The 19,813-nt window shown below is 33.5% G+C and overlaps 3 protein-coding genes and 1 non-coding gene across 11 annotated transcripts; 3 read left to right on the forward strand and 1 right to left on the reverse strand.

Moving 5' to 3' along the window:
• Window positions 1-4,276: 4,276 nt before the first annotated feature.
• On the forward strand, window positions 4,277-5,534 carry LOC105802524 (E3 ubiquitin-protein ligase ATL4). The gene has a single exon (XM_012634215.2). It carries the CDS (start codon window positions 4,303-4,305, stop codon window positions 5,254-5,256), a length of 954 nt encoding a protein of 317 aa, XP_012489669.1. The 5' UTR covers window positions 4,277-4,302; the 3' UTR covers window positions 5,257-5,534.
• Window positions 5,535-6,307: 773 nt separating this feature from the next.
• On the reverse strand, window positions 6,308-8,997 carry LOC105802526 (hypothetical protein). Its single transcript, XM_012634217.2, has 2 exons — window positions 8,703-8,997; window positions 6,308-6,967 (listed from the first exon to the last, which is right to left on the reverse strand). Exons 1-2 carry the CDS (start codon window positions 8,794-8,796, stop codon window positions 6,384-6,386), a joined length of 678 nt encoding a protein of 225 aa, XP_012489671.1. The 5' UTR covers window positions 8,797-8,997; the 3' UTR covers window positions 6,308-6,383.
• A 183-nt stretch (window positions 8,998-9,180) lies between these two features.
• LOC105802528 (uncharacterized) lies at window positions 9,181-11,237 on the forward strand. Of its 8 annotated transcripts, none has more exons than XR_008191367.1 (6): window positions 9,181-9,536; window positions 9,619-9,685; window positions 9,813-9,901; window positions 9,988-10,028; window positions 10,213-10,304; window positions 10,659-11,237. It is a non-coding gene; the product is annotated as an uncharacterized LOC105802528 (transcript). The 8 variants fall into 8 exon arrangements; XR_008191364.1 differs by having other exon boundaries at window positions 9,181-9,488; window positions 9,593-9,685; XR_008191363.1 differs by having other exon boundaries at window positions 9,181-9,710.
• A 1,789-nt stretch (window positions 11,238-13,026) lies between these two features.
• Window positions 13,027-15,264, forward strand: LOC105802519 (probable purine permease 11). Its single transcript, XM_012634205.2, has 2 exons — window positions 13,027-13,246; window positions 13,872-15,264. The coding sequence occupies exons 1-2, from the start codon at window positions 13,240-13,242 to the stop codon at window positions 14,978-14,980; spliced, it is 1,116 nt and encodes a 371-aa protein (XP_012489659.1). The 5' UTR covers window positions 13,027-13,239; the 3' UTR covers window positions 14,981-15,264.
• The last annotated feature ends 4,549 nt before the right edge of the window (window positions 15,265-19,813 follow it).

Consider the following 19,813-nt stretch of genomic DNA (forward strand, 5'->3'; position numbering starts at 1 on the left):
GTGGTAAGTTTAACGGCTTATTAATCCAATTGGTGTGGTTCAAAATTCACTATATGCATATTTTATTGGTTTTTGTTAAAATGAAAAGATCAAAATACTCCCCAATAATATAACTATTTTAATATAAAAGATATTTTCATAATTTCCTACCGAGTTGGTTATTCAATTGAGGTTGACATCAACTCGTTAAACACTTGATAAATAGTATAGATATTCAACTAATGGAGATAATAATTTGTGCATGTTAAAATAGAAATATAATAAATTCATTAAAATAAAGTTTTGATTGGGTGGTAAATTTAAAATTTACAAATCCAATCAGCACAGATTTAAATTTCAATATTTGTATATTTTAATTCATTTTATTAAATGAAAAGAATAAAATACCTTTAAATAATTAAAATGTGACATTAATGTAAAATTATCTAATTAAGACAAGATTATCTTTTACAATCTAGAATCTTGACATTGTTAAAGATGTGACATTACTTACTTAAGGTAATGCTTAAAATTCAAACATGGTAATTATATACCAGTAAATGTAACCATTTTATTAAGGTCTATAATCAGTAACAAAAAAATGCACAGAAGCATTAGATTTATGGTATCATATTCATCGTTGAAATGTAGCTATTGGAGTTTTATAGTGCGAATATTAAAAATTGGCAGTAACCTGGGAATTAGGCCAATTCGTATTTTAACCATTACAAACTATAAAGTGCAGACACATATAAGCCGCATTGTAATCACTCCGATGTAAAAGTATTATGAAAGTCTTTATATTTGTGGTTAAATTGTTTTCACTCATTTTACTAAAAAATGAGTAAATTAGTTTAAAATTTTATATGTTTTATTGTTAAAATTGGTTCTTATAAGTCAGCATAAGATGCAGTAGTATGACATATGTAATTGTCTGTTATTTAATCAATAACGTCAAACTTTAATAGAAGAAACAAATAAAACTTTTAGTAAAAAAATAGTTTACTCATTAATTTAATGTGTAAAATTAATTTGTCCATTTTTTTAATAATTGAAACAAATCTACTGAACTTTTACCTCTTTAAATGAATTACTAGCAAAAATAAAGGTTTGGGCTCGACATTATAGAATATTCATTACCAACATTCCTAATTCCGTTTAACAGCGTTGACAGCAAATTGGAAATGTCCTAAATAGTAAATAGAAAAAAGAAAGGAAAAAAAAACCCGAATATTGAGAGTGAGCTTGGGAGGGATGGAGGAGGAGTGTGAGGGTGCATGAAAGAGAGAGGAATGTCAGGAAGGTCCATGTTGGTCTCCATGAACCTGGCATCCGCTGGAAGATCAGTAAATACCACCATTGTAGGAGGGGCAGTCGCTCTGTTCTCGTAACAGTCCTGTTGGTAGGCTTTGTTTGTGTCTACCTCTACAACTTGTTAGGTTCTGGACTTGTTATTTTTGGGTCCAAACTTAATTTCACTTCCAGTTCTCATGGGCCCTTTAATAAGGCATAGGGTTTCTTGAAGAGTAAAATTCAAGAACAACTTGTGTATGAATTGATTACAAAATGACGAGGAGAGTAGGAGACATGAATGTAAGTAATTTTAGGTAATTATCCATAAAAGAATAAAAGGTTATAGTATTAAGAAAAAAGGAACCTTTACTTTTATATAAATACTGGAAGGACTAGTACAGCCAGAAAATTGATTGGATTTTAGTCCTAAATAAAAATACAAATAATCAAGATTATTCCTTCCTGTTCATGTCCATATAACTTTGAAGCATACATTACGAAAAAAAGAAGAACAAAATTATCCTCATAGGCCTCGGCCCCTTTTCATTCATGTGTTTACTTCATTGACTGGTCCATAAAATCAGCAGAAAACGAAGCGAGTAATATAGCTAGCTGTAAAATGAATAGAAAAAGGAACAAACATCCCGGACTCCCTAGTCCCAAGGGGACATTCCAAGAGTGCACGGGAAGATAGATCAAAAATGTTCTATTGGTACAACACTACTTGGTTTGTTGGATTGAAAATAGTTTTTAGAAAATAATTTATTTGTTTACTGTTTAAATGGATCTGTATAAAATATTTTTTATTATTTAGCAAATTCTTTAGAAGTATTTCATAAAAGTTGCTTTTAATGAAATAAACATACATTTGAGATTTTTTTGTATCTTTTCATTGTTTAATTAAGTTTATTTTATATCTATAATTTTATATTTTACATTATTTTTGCATATATTGTAATGATTTATTTATAAATAAATACGTTAAATTAAATATATAATATTATTCATTTATTAAGTTAGAATATTGACTATCATAAATTGAAAACAACCAAAGCGAATAGATGATTCCTAATTGTGTCATAAAAAATAAAAATTAAAGAAACTTAACTTCCAAACCACAATTAGTAGCACATAGCATTAAATTAATAATATCATTCAAGTGCATAATTAGTAATACATCACATGATGACTACAATATTTGGTTGAATAATAATAAATTAGCTTAAAAAACAGTAGAATAAAAGGGCTCAGATCCATGGTAAAATTGTAAAACATAAAGACAATTAGGAGACTCCATTCTTAAAGCTTCAGGCTTTTAACTTTAAAATTCAAGTAAGTCCTTGATTATTTTATTGTATTTTTTTATAGATCCGAAGTTATGGGAGCTTGATTTAGCTAGTCTTTATACCAAACTGTAAAATTGTTAAAGTTTTAAAAGTTGTCATTGTTGATTTCTTAAAGTTTTAGGTGTTAAATTGATAGATTTTAAGCTTAGATGTGAGAAATGACTAAATTGTAAAGCTTAATTGATAGTTTTGTACATTAGGAACTAAACTGAATAAAATGTAAAATTGATTGTAAAAATAAGAAATAGGAGATCTTTAATATATAATAGTGAAATCATAATTCAATTTGAAGCTTTAAATCAAAAATTATGTTAATCCCGATTTTAGAGAATAAATTGCAAAAAAAAGAGAGTATAAATTGATAATTGAATTTGAATCGATTGATTATTGATAATTCTATATGTTTTATGTTAATCAGTAGTTAATGCCGATTGGAAAATGTTCAAGACATTTTGATAAACAAAACTTTATCAGTTTGAAAATGTTTTTCGAACAAAATTAATAAAATATTTTATAAAAATAAAAGAGTAATTTTATATTGACCATCTTATTTTACATAAAATAAACATATATAAAACAAATGGAACGTATGTTGTTAAAGGAATACATTATGTTACATAACACCATTGTATCTGTTTAATTTTGTTAATAATGGCATAAATACAAATCTACCAATTACAATATAAACATCAAAACCTTTCTGATTCGTCAATTACAAGAATATTATTTTTTTTAAGCTTTGGAATTTACTTTACCTTTTCTTTTCACCTAAAAGGAAAAAAAAAAGAAGCCCATAACTGTTGGCCAAAAAGATAAAGAAAACCTCAATTTTGTTTCCTAATAACTTTGACCGCATCTTAACTTCCAGTTGAATTATCTAACCCTCGTTTTACTACATTTTTATATACGACAAAAGATGGTATAAAATTATAATTTCATGTCATCCTTACCTCTTTTCAATAAAAGCATGATAAATCATATTTTTACTGCTGAATTTTAGCTTCTTCCTCATGAAAAATTCAAATCCAACTAAAAATGCTAAAATTCAGAAGAAAAATCTGATTTTGTTATACTTTCATTAGAGAAGGATAAAGATAACGTGAAATTACAGTTTCATACAACCTATTCTTTTTATATATTTATTTGAAACATTAAAATGTTAATTATGTTCAGACAAAAAAGGTAATTGTACTGATTTTAATGTTCCATCTAATGCTTAAAAATTTTGTAACTTATATGGGATAGCATTAAAAGGTGGGTTTAGTATACAATAGAAAATAAATCTATAGATTCAAACATTGAAGATAACATTATTAAAAGAAAGTATTATAAATTAGTGTATAAAAAATTGTAACTATTTTATCTGAATATTTACTATAAATAACATTACTTCTTTTGAAACAATAACATTTTAATTTTTTTTGTTATGAAATTAGTGTAAAATTCACTTCAGTCGGTCGTACAAAACATAGTTGCTGTGAAAAAGCCATCACCAAATCCAATCTCAATTTTTTTGTCTCAGTCCTTGTCCGTATAACGATTAACGATTACAACTCTATTCCTACGTGCACCCCATCCTACTCCACTTCAACATACATTCTTCATTCCTTTCTTAACTCATACAGTCCGTCACTATATATACACACATATTTTCGTAATACAACTAAAAACAAGGAATTCATTAATGGCTTCACCCCCACCGTTTTCATATGGCGTGATGGGAGGACCTGTTACCGCCGCCGAATTTGACACCACGCAACACTCGCATCCTTCTTCCTCCATTGACAATGTCAAGCCAAGTTTAATACTACTACTTTTGATCCTTTCCGTAGCCCTGCTTGTTTCCGTCTCTCTTTGCCGCCTCCTCCACCGGCGTTGCTTGCGTCACCTCCCACCTTCATCTACCTCCACTATTACCGTCGGTTCCAGCCACCGCATCAGTCCCGAACAATCATCCATGACTTCGTTGCTCGATTCTCTTCCTCTTTTTACATTCTCTTCTATTTCTCGCGGCTCCAACAACGGGGATTGCGCGGTTTGTTTGTCGAAATTCGAAGCGCAGGATCAACTCAGGCTTCTCCCTCTTTGTTGCCACGCGTTCCACGCTCATTGTATCGACACTTGGCTCACTTCCAACCAAACTTGTCCTTTATGCCGCTCTCAGCCCTTTGCTTCCGACTCCCATCTCAGGAAGGTTTTGCTTCAGTCTTCCAATACTTCAAGTGCGATTGGAATTGGCGGCAGCGACAGTTTCCGGCTCGAGATTGGCTCTATCAGTCGCCGTCATCCAGGCTCCGACTCCGGCGAGCAGAGAAGGTCTTATTCCATCGGCGCTTTCGATTATATCATCGAGGAAGAATCGGAGGTGAGTAGAAATCAAACGCATCGAAACGTGACCGACAAGGAAGCGAGTCTCCCGGCAGATGTTAGTACTGGAAGGAGTTGGCTCAAGGAATACGATAGGCTGTCGTTTTATTTATCGTCTCGTGCGTCGTCCTTTCGTAGCTCAGGAAGGTACTTAATGGGGAGCAGTCGCCGAAGCGGTAGTATCTCCTCCGTTACCGGAGATTACGACGTGGAAGCCAATCGCATTGGCGAGGAGATCAGCGAAATGTTTCGTTGGTTCTCAGAGATATGAATCCAGGTAAGTGAAGCCACCTCTTCTTTTACCGTTTGATCTGCTGTAGAATAGCGCAGGGAAATATTGCGTACGTTTATGATATGATTCCACATTTCATCTTGAATTTCTAACGGGATTTTACTCTGGAGTAGGATACTAATTCTTTTATTGGTACTACTTGGCGGGGTCGGTAATTTTCATATACATTCTATATATTACTAATATCAGTACTATATATTTACATTTTCTTTTGTACATATAAGCTAAATTGTCACATTTTATATATGGTGAAATAAGGTGGTGCCCCAATTTTCGTGATTAATGGATCATGTTTATTGCTCTTTGGTAGTGAGAAGCATGTATCCCACATTACTTTAATTTCGTTGGGTTGGTGTTTTTTTAGAATTTAACCCATATATTCACATAATAAATTGTAAGTGAAATGACAAAAAAAAAAAAACTTGTTTTTTAAAGTTTAATATTTAGAATTTTAAAAATAAATACTTGGAATTAAAACTTGTATTCTTCTATTCTATTGATGACAATGGGGAATGGCATGAATGAACAACTCAACGATGTTTTGGTTTAGGTTTAATTGCTCCTTCCAAGTCCCAACCAAAGCTAATGAAAGGTTTTGTTCATAATTATGGGTTTAGGCAGAAGATCATGTGCTCTTTCAGATGAGTGGAGTCGTTGAATGACAGACTAGAAAATTCTTGGTTGATTTTGGATAAGAAATCCATTGCTTTTTTTTTTTTTATAAAAGTGAATCTCTCCTCCCTAATTCTCTTCCTTAATGAAAACAATCCAATATCATAACTCACAAGCAAATCAAGTTTGAAGACCAACAAAGAAAAAAAGTGTAATAAACCAAGACTGAAAGATAGAGGTTCTTTATTTTTCTTCTTTCAAACAAAAAAGAAAAAAGTGGTTCCCCTGTAACTGCTAAGTGGTTAAGGTGCAGCTGCTTTGCTTTCCTTTTTCTTTTGTATTTCATTTAGGATATGATAGAAAGAACAAATACTTAACACACTATCTCTCAATACTCTGGCTCTCGATGGTTAATTAGTAGAGTGAAAAGTGGGAATATATTAGTTTAGGTGCAAAATCTCCAGCATAGTCATTTGAGCAATTCATTATGCCAATCAAATTTGGTTCAACAGCGAAATGAATAAATAACTAAAGGTAATAATATAGTTAAACAACATAGCACTTCTGTGTCCAGCATTGCAAGGAAATGCACTTCCACTATAGCACCCTTTCTTCTGCTTTATCCCTTCACCGCGATCTTCAAGAACGAAGCTAGAATTTGTCCCACCATTACTAAAAAGAACACACCAAAAGAAAGGACCTTTGTGGAACCCAATCAAGCCAACTCCCACCTCACTATGCGATTTATTTCTCAAAACAGTTAAGCTCTTCTTGTCTTTAACAAGAACATTTGCAAAGGCTAGTGATGGCTCTGTATATTTCGATTGACAACCCACAATGTGGCCGGTAATCGTGCCAATTGTAGGCAGCTCTACACCACAGTTGGGAGCAAATACTTCAGTGAAGTCATCCGTGGGTGGTTTACAGTTTACAGCGCTGTTCCCACTGCAGTTCCCCTTGCATAACTCGACATATTGGAGGGCCATGCACCCAAGACCGGGATTATCATTTAGTCGTTCAAGTTTTTGAGCAGTTCTATTCTGGTTAATGATCTCAACAAGATCATTTGCAGGGTTTCCTGAGGACAAGCAGCAAATACAGGCCAGTTTTATAGAAGTTCAGTATACCGAAGAAGACAAATATATTGCATCGGTAGGTAATGAATATAATTGCAAACTAAATACATTGGATTATGCCCTTTACACCATGTCTCATCATTCAACCATAATGGTTATGTTTCATGTTTTGGGAGATAGAACACCCTACTAAACTAATGTCCTATACAGAATCAAAAGATTAAAGTCAGGTATATCTAGCCACAGAAGCATCTAATGTAGTTTAACATGTACCATAATCATTTAAATTGAATGCAGCCTTGCGTGCCAAAGAGTTGATAGATGAAATGTTACAAAGAGGAGAGCACCCATGGTTCGAATTTCTTATCTATAGCATGAGTAAGAGAGAGGGTTATAATCCTATTAACAGGCTCAATGTAGTCAAATCAATGGATGCAGGCTGCAAGTAAAAGTTTAGGAACCAAATGGCTAGCTGTTCTAGTATCTCAAAAAGGCAACTTCTTCAACCCCTAATATAGCTCTTAATAAAACGAATGGACACATTAGTTTCTCCTTCTATTTAAAAAGATTGGAGATAGAGAGTAATCTAGATTCATGAGCAAAATTGATGAATGATGATAGATTGCCTAATAATAATTTGAACATAGATTGGTAAGATTGGTCGAAACTCATAGAGAATACATCTAAGAATTCAAGGTATCAGTGAACAAAGGTGAAGAAACGATTAAAACAAGTTACCAAAATAAATGATCTTATAGAAATGCGTGACCTACATGATCATTTCCCCTCTTAGCCTAACTCTTGCTTGGTCTTATCTTGTTTTTCTTTGAATCTTTCATAATGATAAGCTTAAAATATCTTCAAGGAAGTAGCCAAATTCAGCAAATACATATACACCATTACATTGAGGTGTAGTTGCCCAAGCATTGGTAAGGCATGTAAGATATTTTAACACTGCCAATAGAGAACATTGTGGCAAAGAACGGAGATTTATCTGCTGATAATAGAACTCATTAAGAAAAGATAGGTACACCGTGAACTGCTTAAAGATGTGCAAGTTCCAGCTAGACCCAAACAATCAAGACTAACTGTATAACCCCAGAGTTTGGTCGTGAAGCTTGGCACAAGTTGTAATTGAATCTATACATATGGACAATGATACATGGAAGAGATTATCGGGACTGATAACAATTCCATTCCGGCTAAAATGGTTTCCGTAATGTACGTGTTGGGGTCCAGTGCATCGGTATGAGCACTCTGTCCTAGCTGAAATGCGTGCTGATTTGCTAAGGCAAGTTGTTTAGAAAATCGTACTTTTGTACCCCTTCACTCTACACCGGGTTGCTTAAAAATTCAGGGAATGTGAAAGCATAAATATTGCCTCTCAATGGAGTGAAGGTTTTGTTACTCTTGGGGATTTTTTAGTAGGAAATTGCAGCTGAATAAAACAATGTCTTCACTTTCGCAAACCCATCCGCCAAATAGAGAAAGGACTATAATTTATAATGACTTTGAATGTCCTACCAGGCTATCAACTTTCAAAATATTTTTCAAGCATCCAACAGAAGTTGCAGATTAAAAAGAAAAGGTACAGATAAAGGTTTAATGTTAAGTGTTAAGAAAGGTAATGTTTTTAAGTAAAACAGCTAGATATGTACAGTAAGTGTAGTTAAAAAATGAAAGAGTAGAAGATGTAATAATTAGAAGGGAGGAAAGAGAAATGTAGAAACAAGTTACCATGGTGCTTGGAACAAACAAGGGTTGGCAGATGTAGATGACATAATAATAGGAGTGGAATCCAGTCAGGGAAACAGAGCTTCTTCTTCATCATCCCCTTTTAAGACCAGCACTTGGTTATGCCTTTCTTCACAAAGATTAAAAGGGGAAACCCTAGTAGTTCCAGTTGAAAAAGGGTGGTGGTGTTTTCAATGACAAAAGAAATTTTTAGCTTTGTAAGTGTGGAAGATAAACAAAACGGGAATGAAAAGAAATTTGCGGGAGAAAAACAAGTGAAGAAAGAAAGGGGATAAAGTGCACCGAAATCGCAGAGATTAAGGAGAAAAGATGGGAAGGGTGGGTCCCAAGTGCACCAGTAACCGTTGATTTCAAAATGTTTAGATTAGTGTGTAGATGCAGAGGAATAAAGGGGGACCCACCCACCACGAATTGAATGATAAATTAAAATTGGAAGGTGGCTCGTCAGTTCTTCGATTGAGTTGGCTGTCCTTCCCACTTTGGATACCTTACTTTTTAGTAGAAAAAAAGTACCAAACACAACACTATATTGCCCTAAAATTATTGGGTCATTCCTTGCAAGATGCTACTGACTGGTTTTTCATGACCAAAAAACGAAATATTGTTTCTCTCCTTACAGATTTAGGTTGTTGTCATTTCACTTGTTTCCAATGCAGATTCTGCTTATTTTTCCTTGTATATCTACTTCTCTTCCTACGCTTGCTTTCTTATTCAGTTGGTGTGATTTCTTGGAAGATAATTCATTTTGCTATCCTCATATTCAGCATGGTATTCATATCGATCGTTTTCCTGAATTTTTGGATGGTCTCATTAGGGGTATATTGATGTTGTATGTTTATTGAAAATTTTGGTTTCATTTGTTGATTCTATAGCTTCCTGATGAATTTGTTGGTGTCAGTAATACCTGTGGCTGTCAGAATGAATATGATAATATTATAGCACCCTTACCAAGTATTGAATACAGGGTATAATGATGAAACTCTTTCTCTTGTAAGCTTTATTTTTATTCCTCAATAGCATAAGTTATGTATTTTCAGAAGTATTTGATAAGAGTGGCATCTTTGATCTTTGTATGCTTAATATTTATTACAGGGATGTTGCAGGGCAGGAAAGATTCAGGAGTCTTATTCCAAGTTATATTAGGGATTCCTCTGTGGCTGTCGTTGTCTATGTTGTTGCAAGTATGTTACCATCTCATACTTTATTTATTGTTCATTTGCTGAGTAAAATTGGCTGAAGTTTGCCTACTTTAATTTTAATGGTGTAGGCAGGCAGTCCTTCGTAAATACTTCAAAGTGGATTGAAGAGGTACGAACTGAGCGGGGTAGTGATGTAATCTAGTTTACAACTGCTTTGGCTTTTGGCTGTGGCCAATAAGTTGGTGTGAAATTGAAGGGCACTTATGGATACAAAGTTTTTCCTAGATTCTTGCGGTTAATATTCACTGTTTGATTTCTGTTCATTCCTTGTGCATATTGTGGCTGATTTGAAGGCAAGTCTCAAATAGAGGAAGCAGAAGCCAAGGATCGTGACTTGAATGTTATGTTTATTGAAACTAGTGCCAAGGCTGGCTTCAATATCAAGGTAAACCATTGGTACCCTATTATCAACATTCCTAGAAGCATTAGTATAGACAGTATGCTAGATGCCAATGAAATTATTGTGAACTCAATGTTATGTTGGCATAATATTAAGGAGTTAGACTAATCATCTAATCACACAAAGTCTGATCAGTTGTTTATTTGTCACTTCTGCATCAGTTCCTTTCTTTTTAATGGACGCAACATTTGATAAAAAAATGTTTAATTTCATCTTCAGTCCTGCATGATGATTAATGCAGCATTGGTTGATGTTATCTCCTTCACATGAGTGTCCTTTTCCACCTGCATTACTGAGCAATCTGTTAGAGTTCTCACTATCTGTCTGATGTGTTTAAAGGCTCTATTTCGGAAGATTGCAGCTGCTTTACCTGGAATGGAAACACTTTCTTCTACAACGCAAGAAGACATGGTTGATGTCAATCTTAAGTCTACCAATGCAAATGCATCTCAATCACAGCAACAGTCTGGAGGATGTGCCTGCTGATTAGCACATCATTAACCTTGACTCTAGTTTTAGAGGTTTACATTTATGCTCCAGTGATCCTACAGAAGTGTTGTAAAAAAATTGCCCTTCCCTTTATCTGTAGCATCGGGCTTTTGAGTTTAGTTGTACATTTAAGGACATAAACCTGAGAGAGGAGATTGTGTTATGATAGTTATAGGCTAGTCCTAACCTGCCCTATATAATGTGATATATCAAACAAACATTAGTGCCAAATTTACATACTGTTAGTCATCCATTGTTAAAGAAAATGGGGAATTGAAAAATGCTTCAGATTAGGGAATTGTGTTTTGTAACTGGGTGTTGAATTGTTAAGTGATGCAGTGATACCCTTTCTTAGTTCAGAAAATTATTGTAAGTTCATACCGTTTTTAGATTTCTCCAAATGATAGCAAGAAGGGGGTTTTCTTCTCTCTTGTGGTGTGTTACTGGGCTGAATCACCATCATGGGGTGATTTCTTAAGGATAGATGGATTGATGGGCAAGATTTCTTCAACTAGTCCTTAGCATTTGATTTATTTTTTACATTACATTACAGCTCTCTTATCTTATGTTGTGAGTTACTGAAACTGGAAGCAGAAAAATAGCATATATTTTAGCATGGTATTATTACTCCCATTCCCTAGTCTGGTAGCGAGAGAGAGATAAGTGAGAATGTGAGTGGTGGTGAATGGTGATCGAAGTCCTCTGCAGACACCACACCAACATCAACCTGTTTATTTTTCGTAGGCTTGTATTTTATTCAGTTTTCTTTAGTTGACTTTCTCTTTTAGGTTTAAATATGCCACTAGTTTCTGTACTTTTTGAAAATTTAGAATTTAATTTGTATATTTTTATTTTCAGGAATTTAATCTCTCTACTTATCAAATTTCAAATTTTAGTTCATTTTAAAAGGAAAATATTCACTTGGTATTCATACAACTAAAAAATTGACATTGTAATAAACTTGAATTTAACAAAAAAAAATATAGTGTTAATAGTTGGACTTGAATTTTCAAAGTAGGACTAAATTCTTGAAAAAAAAAATGTAGGGACTAAATTCTAAATTTTTGAAGATTACAGGGACTGATTAGACATTTTGACCTCTCTTTTATTACGGTTAGGACAAAGGCACAAAGCAGATGTCAATGGAGGCTCTATTCGTCGTTTGCTTCTACTTTTTGTTTTCATTTCGCATGTGACATATGCACCCTAGTCTCCGTCTTTAGAACGAAACTACTGGTGGCTTTTACTACTTTTTGTTTTTATTTTAAGAAGTAAAAACAAACAAACTTTTTAACCTTTTGTTGTGCAGGATAAGAAAGCAAAATCTAAACCAAATATTATTGGTCAAATTTGCTATTAGACCCCTGAATTTTGTGTGAGTTGTGGATTTAGTACCTATAATTTAATTTAGTCATTTTCAATCCCTGTACTTTTGGAATTTGAAAATTTTAGTCCTAACCCAATGGTAACAGTTAAATCTATTTGTTTAAGTTATAGGTTTAGTCCAAGCTCACTAATTGAATCATTCTCAATGGCTATATTTTTTTAATTTCAAAATTTTAGCCTTAATGCAAACAACAATTGTTAAATCTATTAACCAATTTTTTTGAGTAATATGCGAAAATAACAAAGAGGCGTAGCATTACGCATGTGATAATATGTTGGATACATCAGATTTTAAAAATAACGTGACTTAAAGAATTTAATAGTTATCATTTGGTTAGGACTAACATTTTAAATTCTAAAAATATAGGAACTAAAAATAACGAAATTGAAGTACATATATTAAATCCACAACTCACACAGAATACAGGGTCTAATAGCATAATTTAACCAATATTCTTAGACCAATTATCCGGAATTCCTGTGCTTTTAAAATTTTATAGGGTTAAATATGTAAGTTATAATACATTTTCTGATAATTTACAAATTCAATTGTTAATATGAGTAAAATTTTTATTAAATTTAAATTTATTATACTGTTATCGTATTTTTTATTTTAAAATATTAAATAAAATAAAGATTGAAAATTATAAGAAATTGGAGCATATTAATGGAGTGAAATTATGTGATTTGGTATCTTTCGTGTAATCTTTAAATTTTATACTAATTTTTTTTTAAGGAAAAGGGACGTGATATTTTCTTTTATTTCTTTGGGGGGAAAAAGGCCAATCAGATACCGACTCAACCAGATCAGTGTCAGATAAATTTATTTTTGTCCTTCATTTGGGACAAAAAAGGGTAGAAATGATTTGACAAAAGCTGTAACTCATATAAAACTGAGCTTTCTCTTCCCTTCCAATAGGAATACATTACTTAGTCGGAGGGGGCGGTTGGCAGTAGCCACTTCCCCAAGAGAATTAATTCAAGGAAAGGATATTCTTCCTTTTTGTTTATTGATAGAGTTCCGCCGCGTCTTCTTCAACGCTCCATGAACGGTAAGCCCTTTCTTTCCATCTTTTCCACTTTGTTACTCCAGTTACTTTATCGGGTTCTCCTCAGAATCAAATTTGAACGGTTAGAATTTGATTTGTATGACTCTGAACTGATAAGATTCCTTTTTTCTTATTTCCTTTCTTTTGTGGGGAGTAGACTCCATCCTCTCTTTTTTCTTTTTCTTTTGTCGATTCGTGATGATATGATTCTTTACCACTCAAGGTTTTTTTTTTTTTTTTGGTTAGTACAAATTTGGAATATGGCACCTAAAACAAAGTTGAAATACTGTCTGATTTAGCTTGCTTTTCTGAACATCGCTTAATTTTACCCAAATATTGGTTTATATTGCCCCTAGCAAATCAGTTAATCTCCTTTTTGCACTGATTTATTGTAGTCGATTGAGGACTAAATTAGATAAGCAATTACTCTTTTAAAATAACATATTTTTGGGTTTTAGTTTTATGTTTGCTTGCTTGTGTTTTCCAGTATCTTATTGAAGTTTGGTAATATAATCCAGGGAGGATTAGTAGATTATTGTAACTTTTAAAATAGTTATGTTTGAGAAGGTTTTAAGAATTGGGATTAGATAAAAGTATTGCTTACAATTTGAGTTGCATTGAATTACAGATAATCTAGAACAGATGTTGATCCAGGACGAAAATTTAACGGACCGGTCGCCGTTTCTTAAACTCAGGCGATGGCAGTGGTGGCTTTTGGTGGCAATCAACATTTTGTTCCTTATTGCAGGCCAAGCTGCTGCAGTTCTTCTTGGGAGATTTTATTATGATCAGGGTGGAAATAGTACATGGATGGCAACTTTTGTGCAAACGGCTGGCTTCCCAATCCTTTGCATCCCTTTAATTTTTCTTCATCCATCTCAGAAACTGGAAACGTCAACTTCTTCAACCTATCCTTCCATCAAGATTGTTGCTTTGCTCTATTTTGTTCTCGGATTACTCGTAGCAGGTGACAATATGTTGTACTCTGTTGGGCTGTTGTACCTCTCAGCCTCTACTTATTCCCTCATTTGTGCCACCCAATTAGCTTTCAATGCAGTTTTTTCGTATTTGCTTAATTCACAGAAGTTGACTGCTTTAATCCTCAACTCCGTGGTTATCCTCTCGTTGTCCGCTGCTCTGATAGCAGTGAATGAAGATTCAGATGGACCGTCAGGAGTTTCCAAGGGAAAGTATCTGGTTGGCTTTATCTGTACCCTTGGTGCTTCTGCTCTTTACTCTCTTTTACTCTCCCTTATGCAACTTTCGTTTCAGAAGGTGTTGAGAAAGGAAACATATAATGTGGTTTTGGAAATGCAAATTTATACATCACTTGTGGCGACATGTGTTTCGACTGCGGGTATGTTTGGGAGTGGGGAATGGAAAGGATTGCAGGATGAGATGAAGGGTTTCAAAAGCGGAAGAGTTTCGTATGTGCTGACGTTGGTTTGGACAGCGGTAAGTTGGCAGGTATGTGCTGTTGGGGTGGTAGGGTTGATTTTCGCAGTGTCGTCCCTCTTCTCCAACGTGATCAGTACTCTATCATTGGCTATTACACCTCTAGCTGCTCTGCTAGTTTTTCATGACGAGATGAATGGGGTGAAGGTAATTGCTATGCTTCTGGCGCTCTGTGGTTTTTGCTCTTATATTTATCAAAATTATCTAGATGATACAAAGGCAAGGAAATCGGAATCACAATCACATACTGATGATGTTATTCAGGAAAGCCATCATGTATAGTTCTTCCTCTTGCTAACTTGGTTCCAATGCATTCAATTTACTCTCATAGAAAATGGATTGGATAGTCTTTTATCCTTTTTTCTTTTTTCTTTTTTTATTTGGAATAGGAAATAAAAAACAAAATGCTGTAATTGCTATAGTGAAGTCAAGTCAATCTCTGTTTTTCCTTTACATTCAGACTAGCTTGTTTACTGTGGAATTATTTCTCATGTGATTAGCAGTTTAAAGCTATTCCACCTTCAACTTAGGATTTGAATAAGACTTGTGAATTGTTTTATTATCTATCTATTGCATAGCATTAGTTTGTGCTAAGATATTTAAAATTGAACTAATTAAAGCATATTATATATGTAAGCATTGAATAAGCAGCACATGCATAGGAGGTACTTAGAAGTTAAATCAGAATAGGAGCGACTGATCTGTGCAATGAAGAACAAAATGTTGTGAATGGCATGGGTGGATGATTTTGATATATAGCCATGCAATATTGATCTATCAATCATAGGGAAAGTGCCTTCAAAACAGACTGGAAGAGATGCTTCTACTCGCATTGCCAAGGCATAAGTTGACGTTACAACCATGCATTTCAAGAGACCAAACCTTTTTAAAAATAATAATAATAATGGATTCTGACAAATGTGAGATTTCAAAAAACTGTTGGCAATTGTATCAAGCAAGGGGCATTGTAGCTCATTTCCAACAGTACTTACGAAAATTTTTTCACTAAAAATATTATTTACTGGAATAGTTTAAAAAATGTAAAATGCGTTTACGTAGGAGCGCTTTTTGGAGAAATCGTAGAAAAATGCGCTAACGTGGGAGCGCTTTACCCCGTATCAGTAAAAGCACGCTGATGTGGGCGTGTTTTACCCCGTGTTTAATTAGGGTTTTTTGGTTATATGTATATTGGGGCTTAGGGTTAGGGTTAGGATTTTTGGAAAAATAAATTAGGGTTTATGGTTTTAAAAAATAAATTAAGGTTTAGGGTCTATTGTTTTAGGGTTTAATTTTTTAATTGGTAAGTATTGTTCCGAAAGAAATAAATTTGACAAGATGGGATATGAAAAAATAAATTTGACGTGATGTGTTTTGAAAAAAATATTTTGATGAGATGAATTTTGTTTTTTTGTTTTTGTACAATCAGTAATTGTATAGAAAAAGCTTCCAGAAAAAATAATTTTTAGAAGATGATTCTGAAAAAATATCCCAAAATTCTCAAGAAATCTAATAGTTGAGGTTGAAAAACGTTTCAAGTAGGATGCACTGTCAGCAAAAGTACTGAAAAAAGCTCTCAGCTGAACCCTTTTTTTGTACAGTTGATTCTGAAAAAATAATTTTTGAGAATATGGTTCTGAAAAAATATCCCATAATTCATGGGAAATATGATAGTTTGGATTGAAAAACGCTTCAAGCAGGATGCACTGTCAGCAAAAGTATTGAAAAAGCTCTCAGATGGATGCTCTTTTCAGTAGTGCTGGTGACAAACGCTTCAAGCAGGATGCACTGTCAGCAAAAGTATTGAAAAAGCTCCCAGATGGATGCTCTTTTCAGTAGTGCTGGTGACAGTGTATCCCACTATCCCTTAGGCTATAAATGAGCCAAATTTCATTCTCTTGTTGCATAAGTTACAACAAGAGAAATTGAAAAAATTCAGAAGAATAGAAATTGAAGAAGTTGAGAAGGTATAAGTTGATTTATCGTATTAATATTTATACGAATCATTATATTTTTGCATAATGTTTTTTGTTTTGAATTTCTTTCGACAGATAATTTGATTGAAAATGAGTGAACGTATTAATGTTGTTATTTACTACGACGGTGAGGTCCGTGACACCGAGAATGACGTTTTTTATCACAGAACACAATGCGACTGATTTTTAACCAGAACATAGAATTGACAGAACTTCGTAAAAGAATTAGGCGCAAAATCTTCGGAACGATGCCAATGAGAGTTTTGTCTATTAATTTGTGCTTCGGTTGATCCCATGATATATGACTCATTTGATATCAAAGGTGCTCATGGCTTGGAGGCGATGGTGCAAATTCACCTCGCTAGTGGATCACCTTATCTTGAGTTATATGTGGAATTTTCATCGCCAAATGAAGCACTTGCGACTTCAATATCTATTACTGTTCGAGAGGAATAAACGACCCTTGCCCGACTTCATTAGTGGATGGGACATACACCTGGGTAGGTTGATGTTCAATACTGGAAATACTTACTGGGAATGACATCAACTTCTAATGGTTGACAATCCACATCTGATTGGGGACGTTATGAAACGTACACGAGAAGGGATGATGTACTCCCTACGACGTCCACCGGCGAGGGGACCTCATACTAGACCTGTCCATGGGCCGGGCCGGGCCCACAAAAAAATTTTAGCCCGTTTACTAGTCCCGGGCCCGGCCCGGCCCGGAATATGGGCCTGAGATTTTGCCCAGGCACGGCCCGAAGAAAAAATATGGGCCCGACCCGGCTCGTTTTTAATTAAAATTAAAATTATTTTTTAAATAAAATTAAAACTAATTGTTAGTAAAATTATCAAATTATTAATTGTTAATTGTATTAATTGTTGTAATAAAATCTAACTTTTGATTAGTAAATTTATCAAATTATTAATTGTATTAATTGTATTAATTGTTGTAATAAAATCTAACATTTGATTAGTAAATTTATCAAATTATTAATTGTATTAATTGTATTAATTGTTGTAATAAAATCTAACATTTGATTAGTAAATTTATCAAATTATTAATTGTATTAATTGTATTAATTGTTGTAACAAAATCTAACATTTGATTAGTAAAACAAACTTGATGTTTTATTATTATTATTTTGTAACACTAGTCAAGGAAATGAAAGTAAATAAACTTAAAATAAAAAACCATTATATTTTAAAAATAAAAAATATATATTTAATATTTTTCGGGCCGGGCCTAGCCGGGCCCGGGCCAACAAAATCTTGCCCGAGGCCCGGCCCATTTTTTAAACGGGCCTAAAATTTTGCCCAAGCCCATATTTCGGGCCTATATTTTTACCCAAACCCTCCCATATTTCGGGCGGGCCGTCGGGCCGGGCCGGGCCGCCCGGCCCATGGACAGGTCTACCCCATACGTTGTAGATGTTGGTGGGTCAAATAATGAGTCCGATGTGGATCCACCTCGAGAGCTCGGTCTCAATGGTGCAGAAGTTGCATTATTTTCTGAATCGAAGCCTATTCTAACTGAACTTGAAGACAGTGAAGGGGGTTCAGATGAAGAAGAAAATTCGTGATTCACAGCATACTTGCCTCCAGCCTACATGCTATGTCGATCTATCGGCATATGATGCATTGGAGTTTCCAAATCCATCGGTAGATGATGCATACTCCCAAAAGCTCGCCCGAAATATGGGAGGACTTGGGCAAAAATATAGGCCCGAAAAATGGGCTTGGAAAATAAAATAATGCCCTTTTAACGGGCCTTGCCTCGGGTTGTAACAGCCCGATTTTGACCATAATCGGAACAGTGGTTTCGGGACCACACATCCGAGTCTGAAAAATATTTTAATAATTTTTTTCTGTGTTTATTATGTGTGAATTTATATGTGTGAAAGTTTCGTGAATTAATTTTATTGTTTGAGTGCTTAATTTGAGAATAGGGCTTAATCGCATAAAATAAAAATTTAGTGGTTATTTTTAGAAGGGCCAAATAGTGGTTGTTCTTTTAATATGAAGGTTTCATGTTGCAATTTTTCCATTGAATTAATGAATGGACGGCACTATGTATATATTATATAGTTTTTATAATAATTATAAAGGTTATAATAATAAATAATATATTATAAAGTTATTATAATAAAAAAAACAAACATAAGTTCAAAGCCATTATCATTTTTTTTTTTGTTTCTACTAACCGAATGTAAAAGAAAAGAAAAAGGAAAGAACAAGCTAATGGTTCGGCCATTTTGAATTTTGATTAAGGTTAGTTCTTTGTTCGGTTTTTGATAATTTTTACGTTTTTGATATCGTTGTTTTGTGTTCTTCAAAACCCATGCTTCAATTTTTTGAATTGATGATGATTTTGAAATGTGCCATTGATGGATGTTTGAGTTTTATGATGTTAGTTGATGAAATATGAAATATGAAATATATGTGTTAGATTAACATGTTTTGTCTTGGGATTTTTGATGAATTTGAGTATTTAGGGCTAAATTGTGAAAATAAATTTTTGAGGGACTAAAATATGAAATAAATGAAATGCATGGACTTGTATGAGTATAATGAAGTTTCAGCCTAACCATAGTATAGTCAAAATTTGAATGTTTTGTGTTTTGTGTAATTCGGACTAAATTGTGAAAAATGTAAAATGTTAGGGGCAAATTTGTAATTTTCCATTTATGTGTTTTTGGATTAAATTGAAGTTAATAATATTTAATCTAGCTCATTTTAAATATGTTTAGATCAAGAACCAAAGAAATCGGAGCTAGATCAGGGAAAAACTAAAATCGTCGATTAATTATCCGATTTCAATTTTTCATTGTCCGAGGTAAGTCTAATAGCAATTTAAATGTTATAAAATTGGAATTTATATAAATATATCTATCATATATTTAGTAAGCTGGAACTAAAAGAATATAAATTGAATAAAACTTAGTGATTTTTCTATGTGATAGCCGAACATAGAAATTGATTTTGGGAGGTTGATATTAATGGTATAAATTACATGTATATTAGCTAAAGTATGCTTTAAGTTCAATGATATGAAACTAATAGTAGAATTTACCTGGATAAGTAGTTCGAATGTAAGATTTAATTTCTTGAGTTGAAATTAAAGTTATGGTATATATAA

The sequence above is a fragment of the Gossypium raimondii genome, chromosome 11, assembly GCF_025698545.1.
Source record: "Gossypium raimondii isolate GPD5lz chromosome 11, ASM2569854v1, whole genome shotgun sequence".
Lineage (NCBI taxonomy): Eukaryota > Viridiplantae > Streptophyta > Magnoliopsida > Malvales > Malvaceae > Gossypium > Gossypium raimondii.

Coding starts and splice junctions, on each gene's coding strand:
- LOC105802524 (XM_012634215.2), top strand. CDS start 4,303: ATGGCTTCACCCCCACCGTTTTCATATGGCGTGATGGGAGGACCTGTT.
- LOC105802526 (XM_012634217.2), bottom strand. CDS start 8,796: ATGATGAAGAAGAAGCTCTGTTTCCCTGACTGGATTCCACTCCTATTA. Junction 6,968..8,702: donor TGTTTGTTCCAAGCACCATG/GTAACTTGTTTC, acceptor GCTTGTCCTCAG/GAAACCCTGCAAATGATCTT.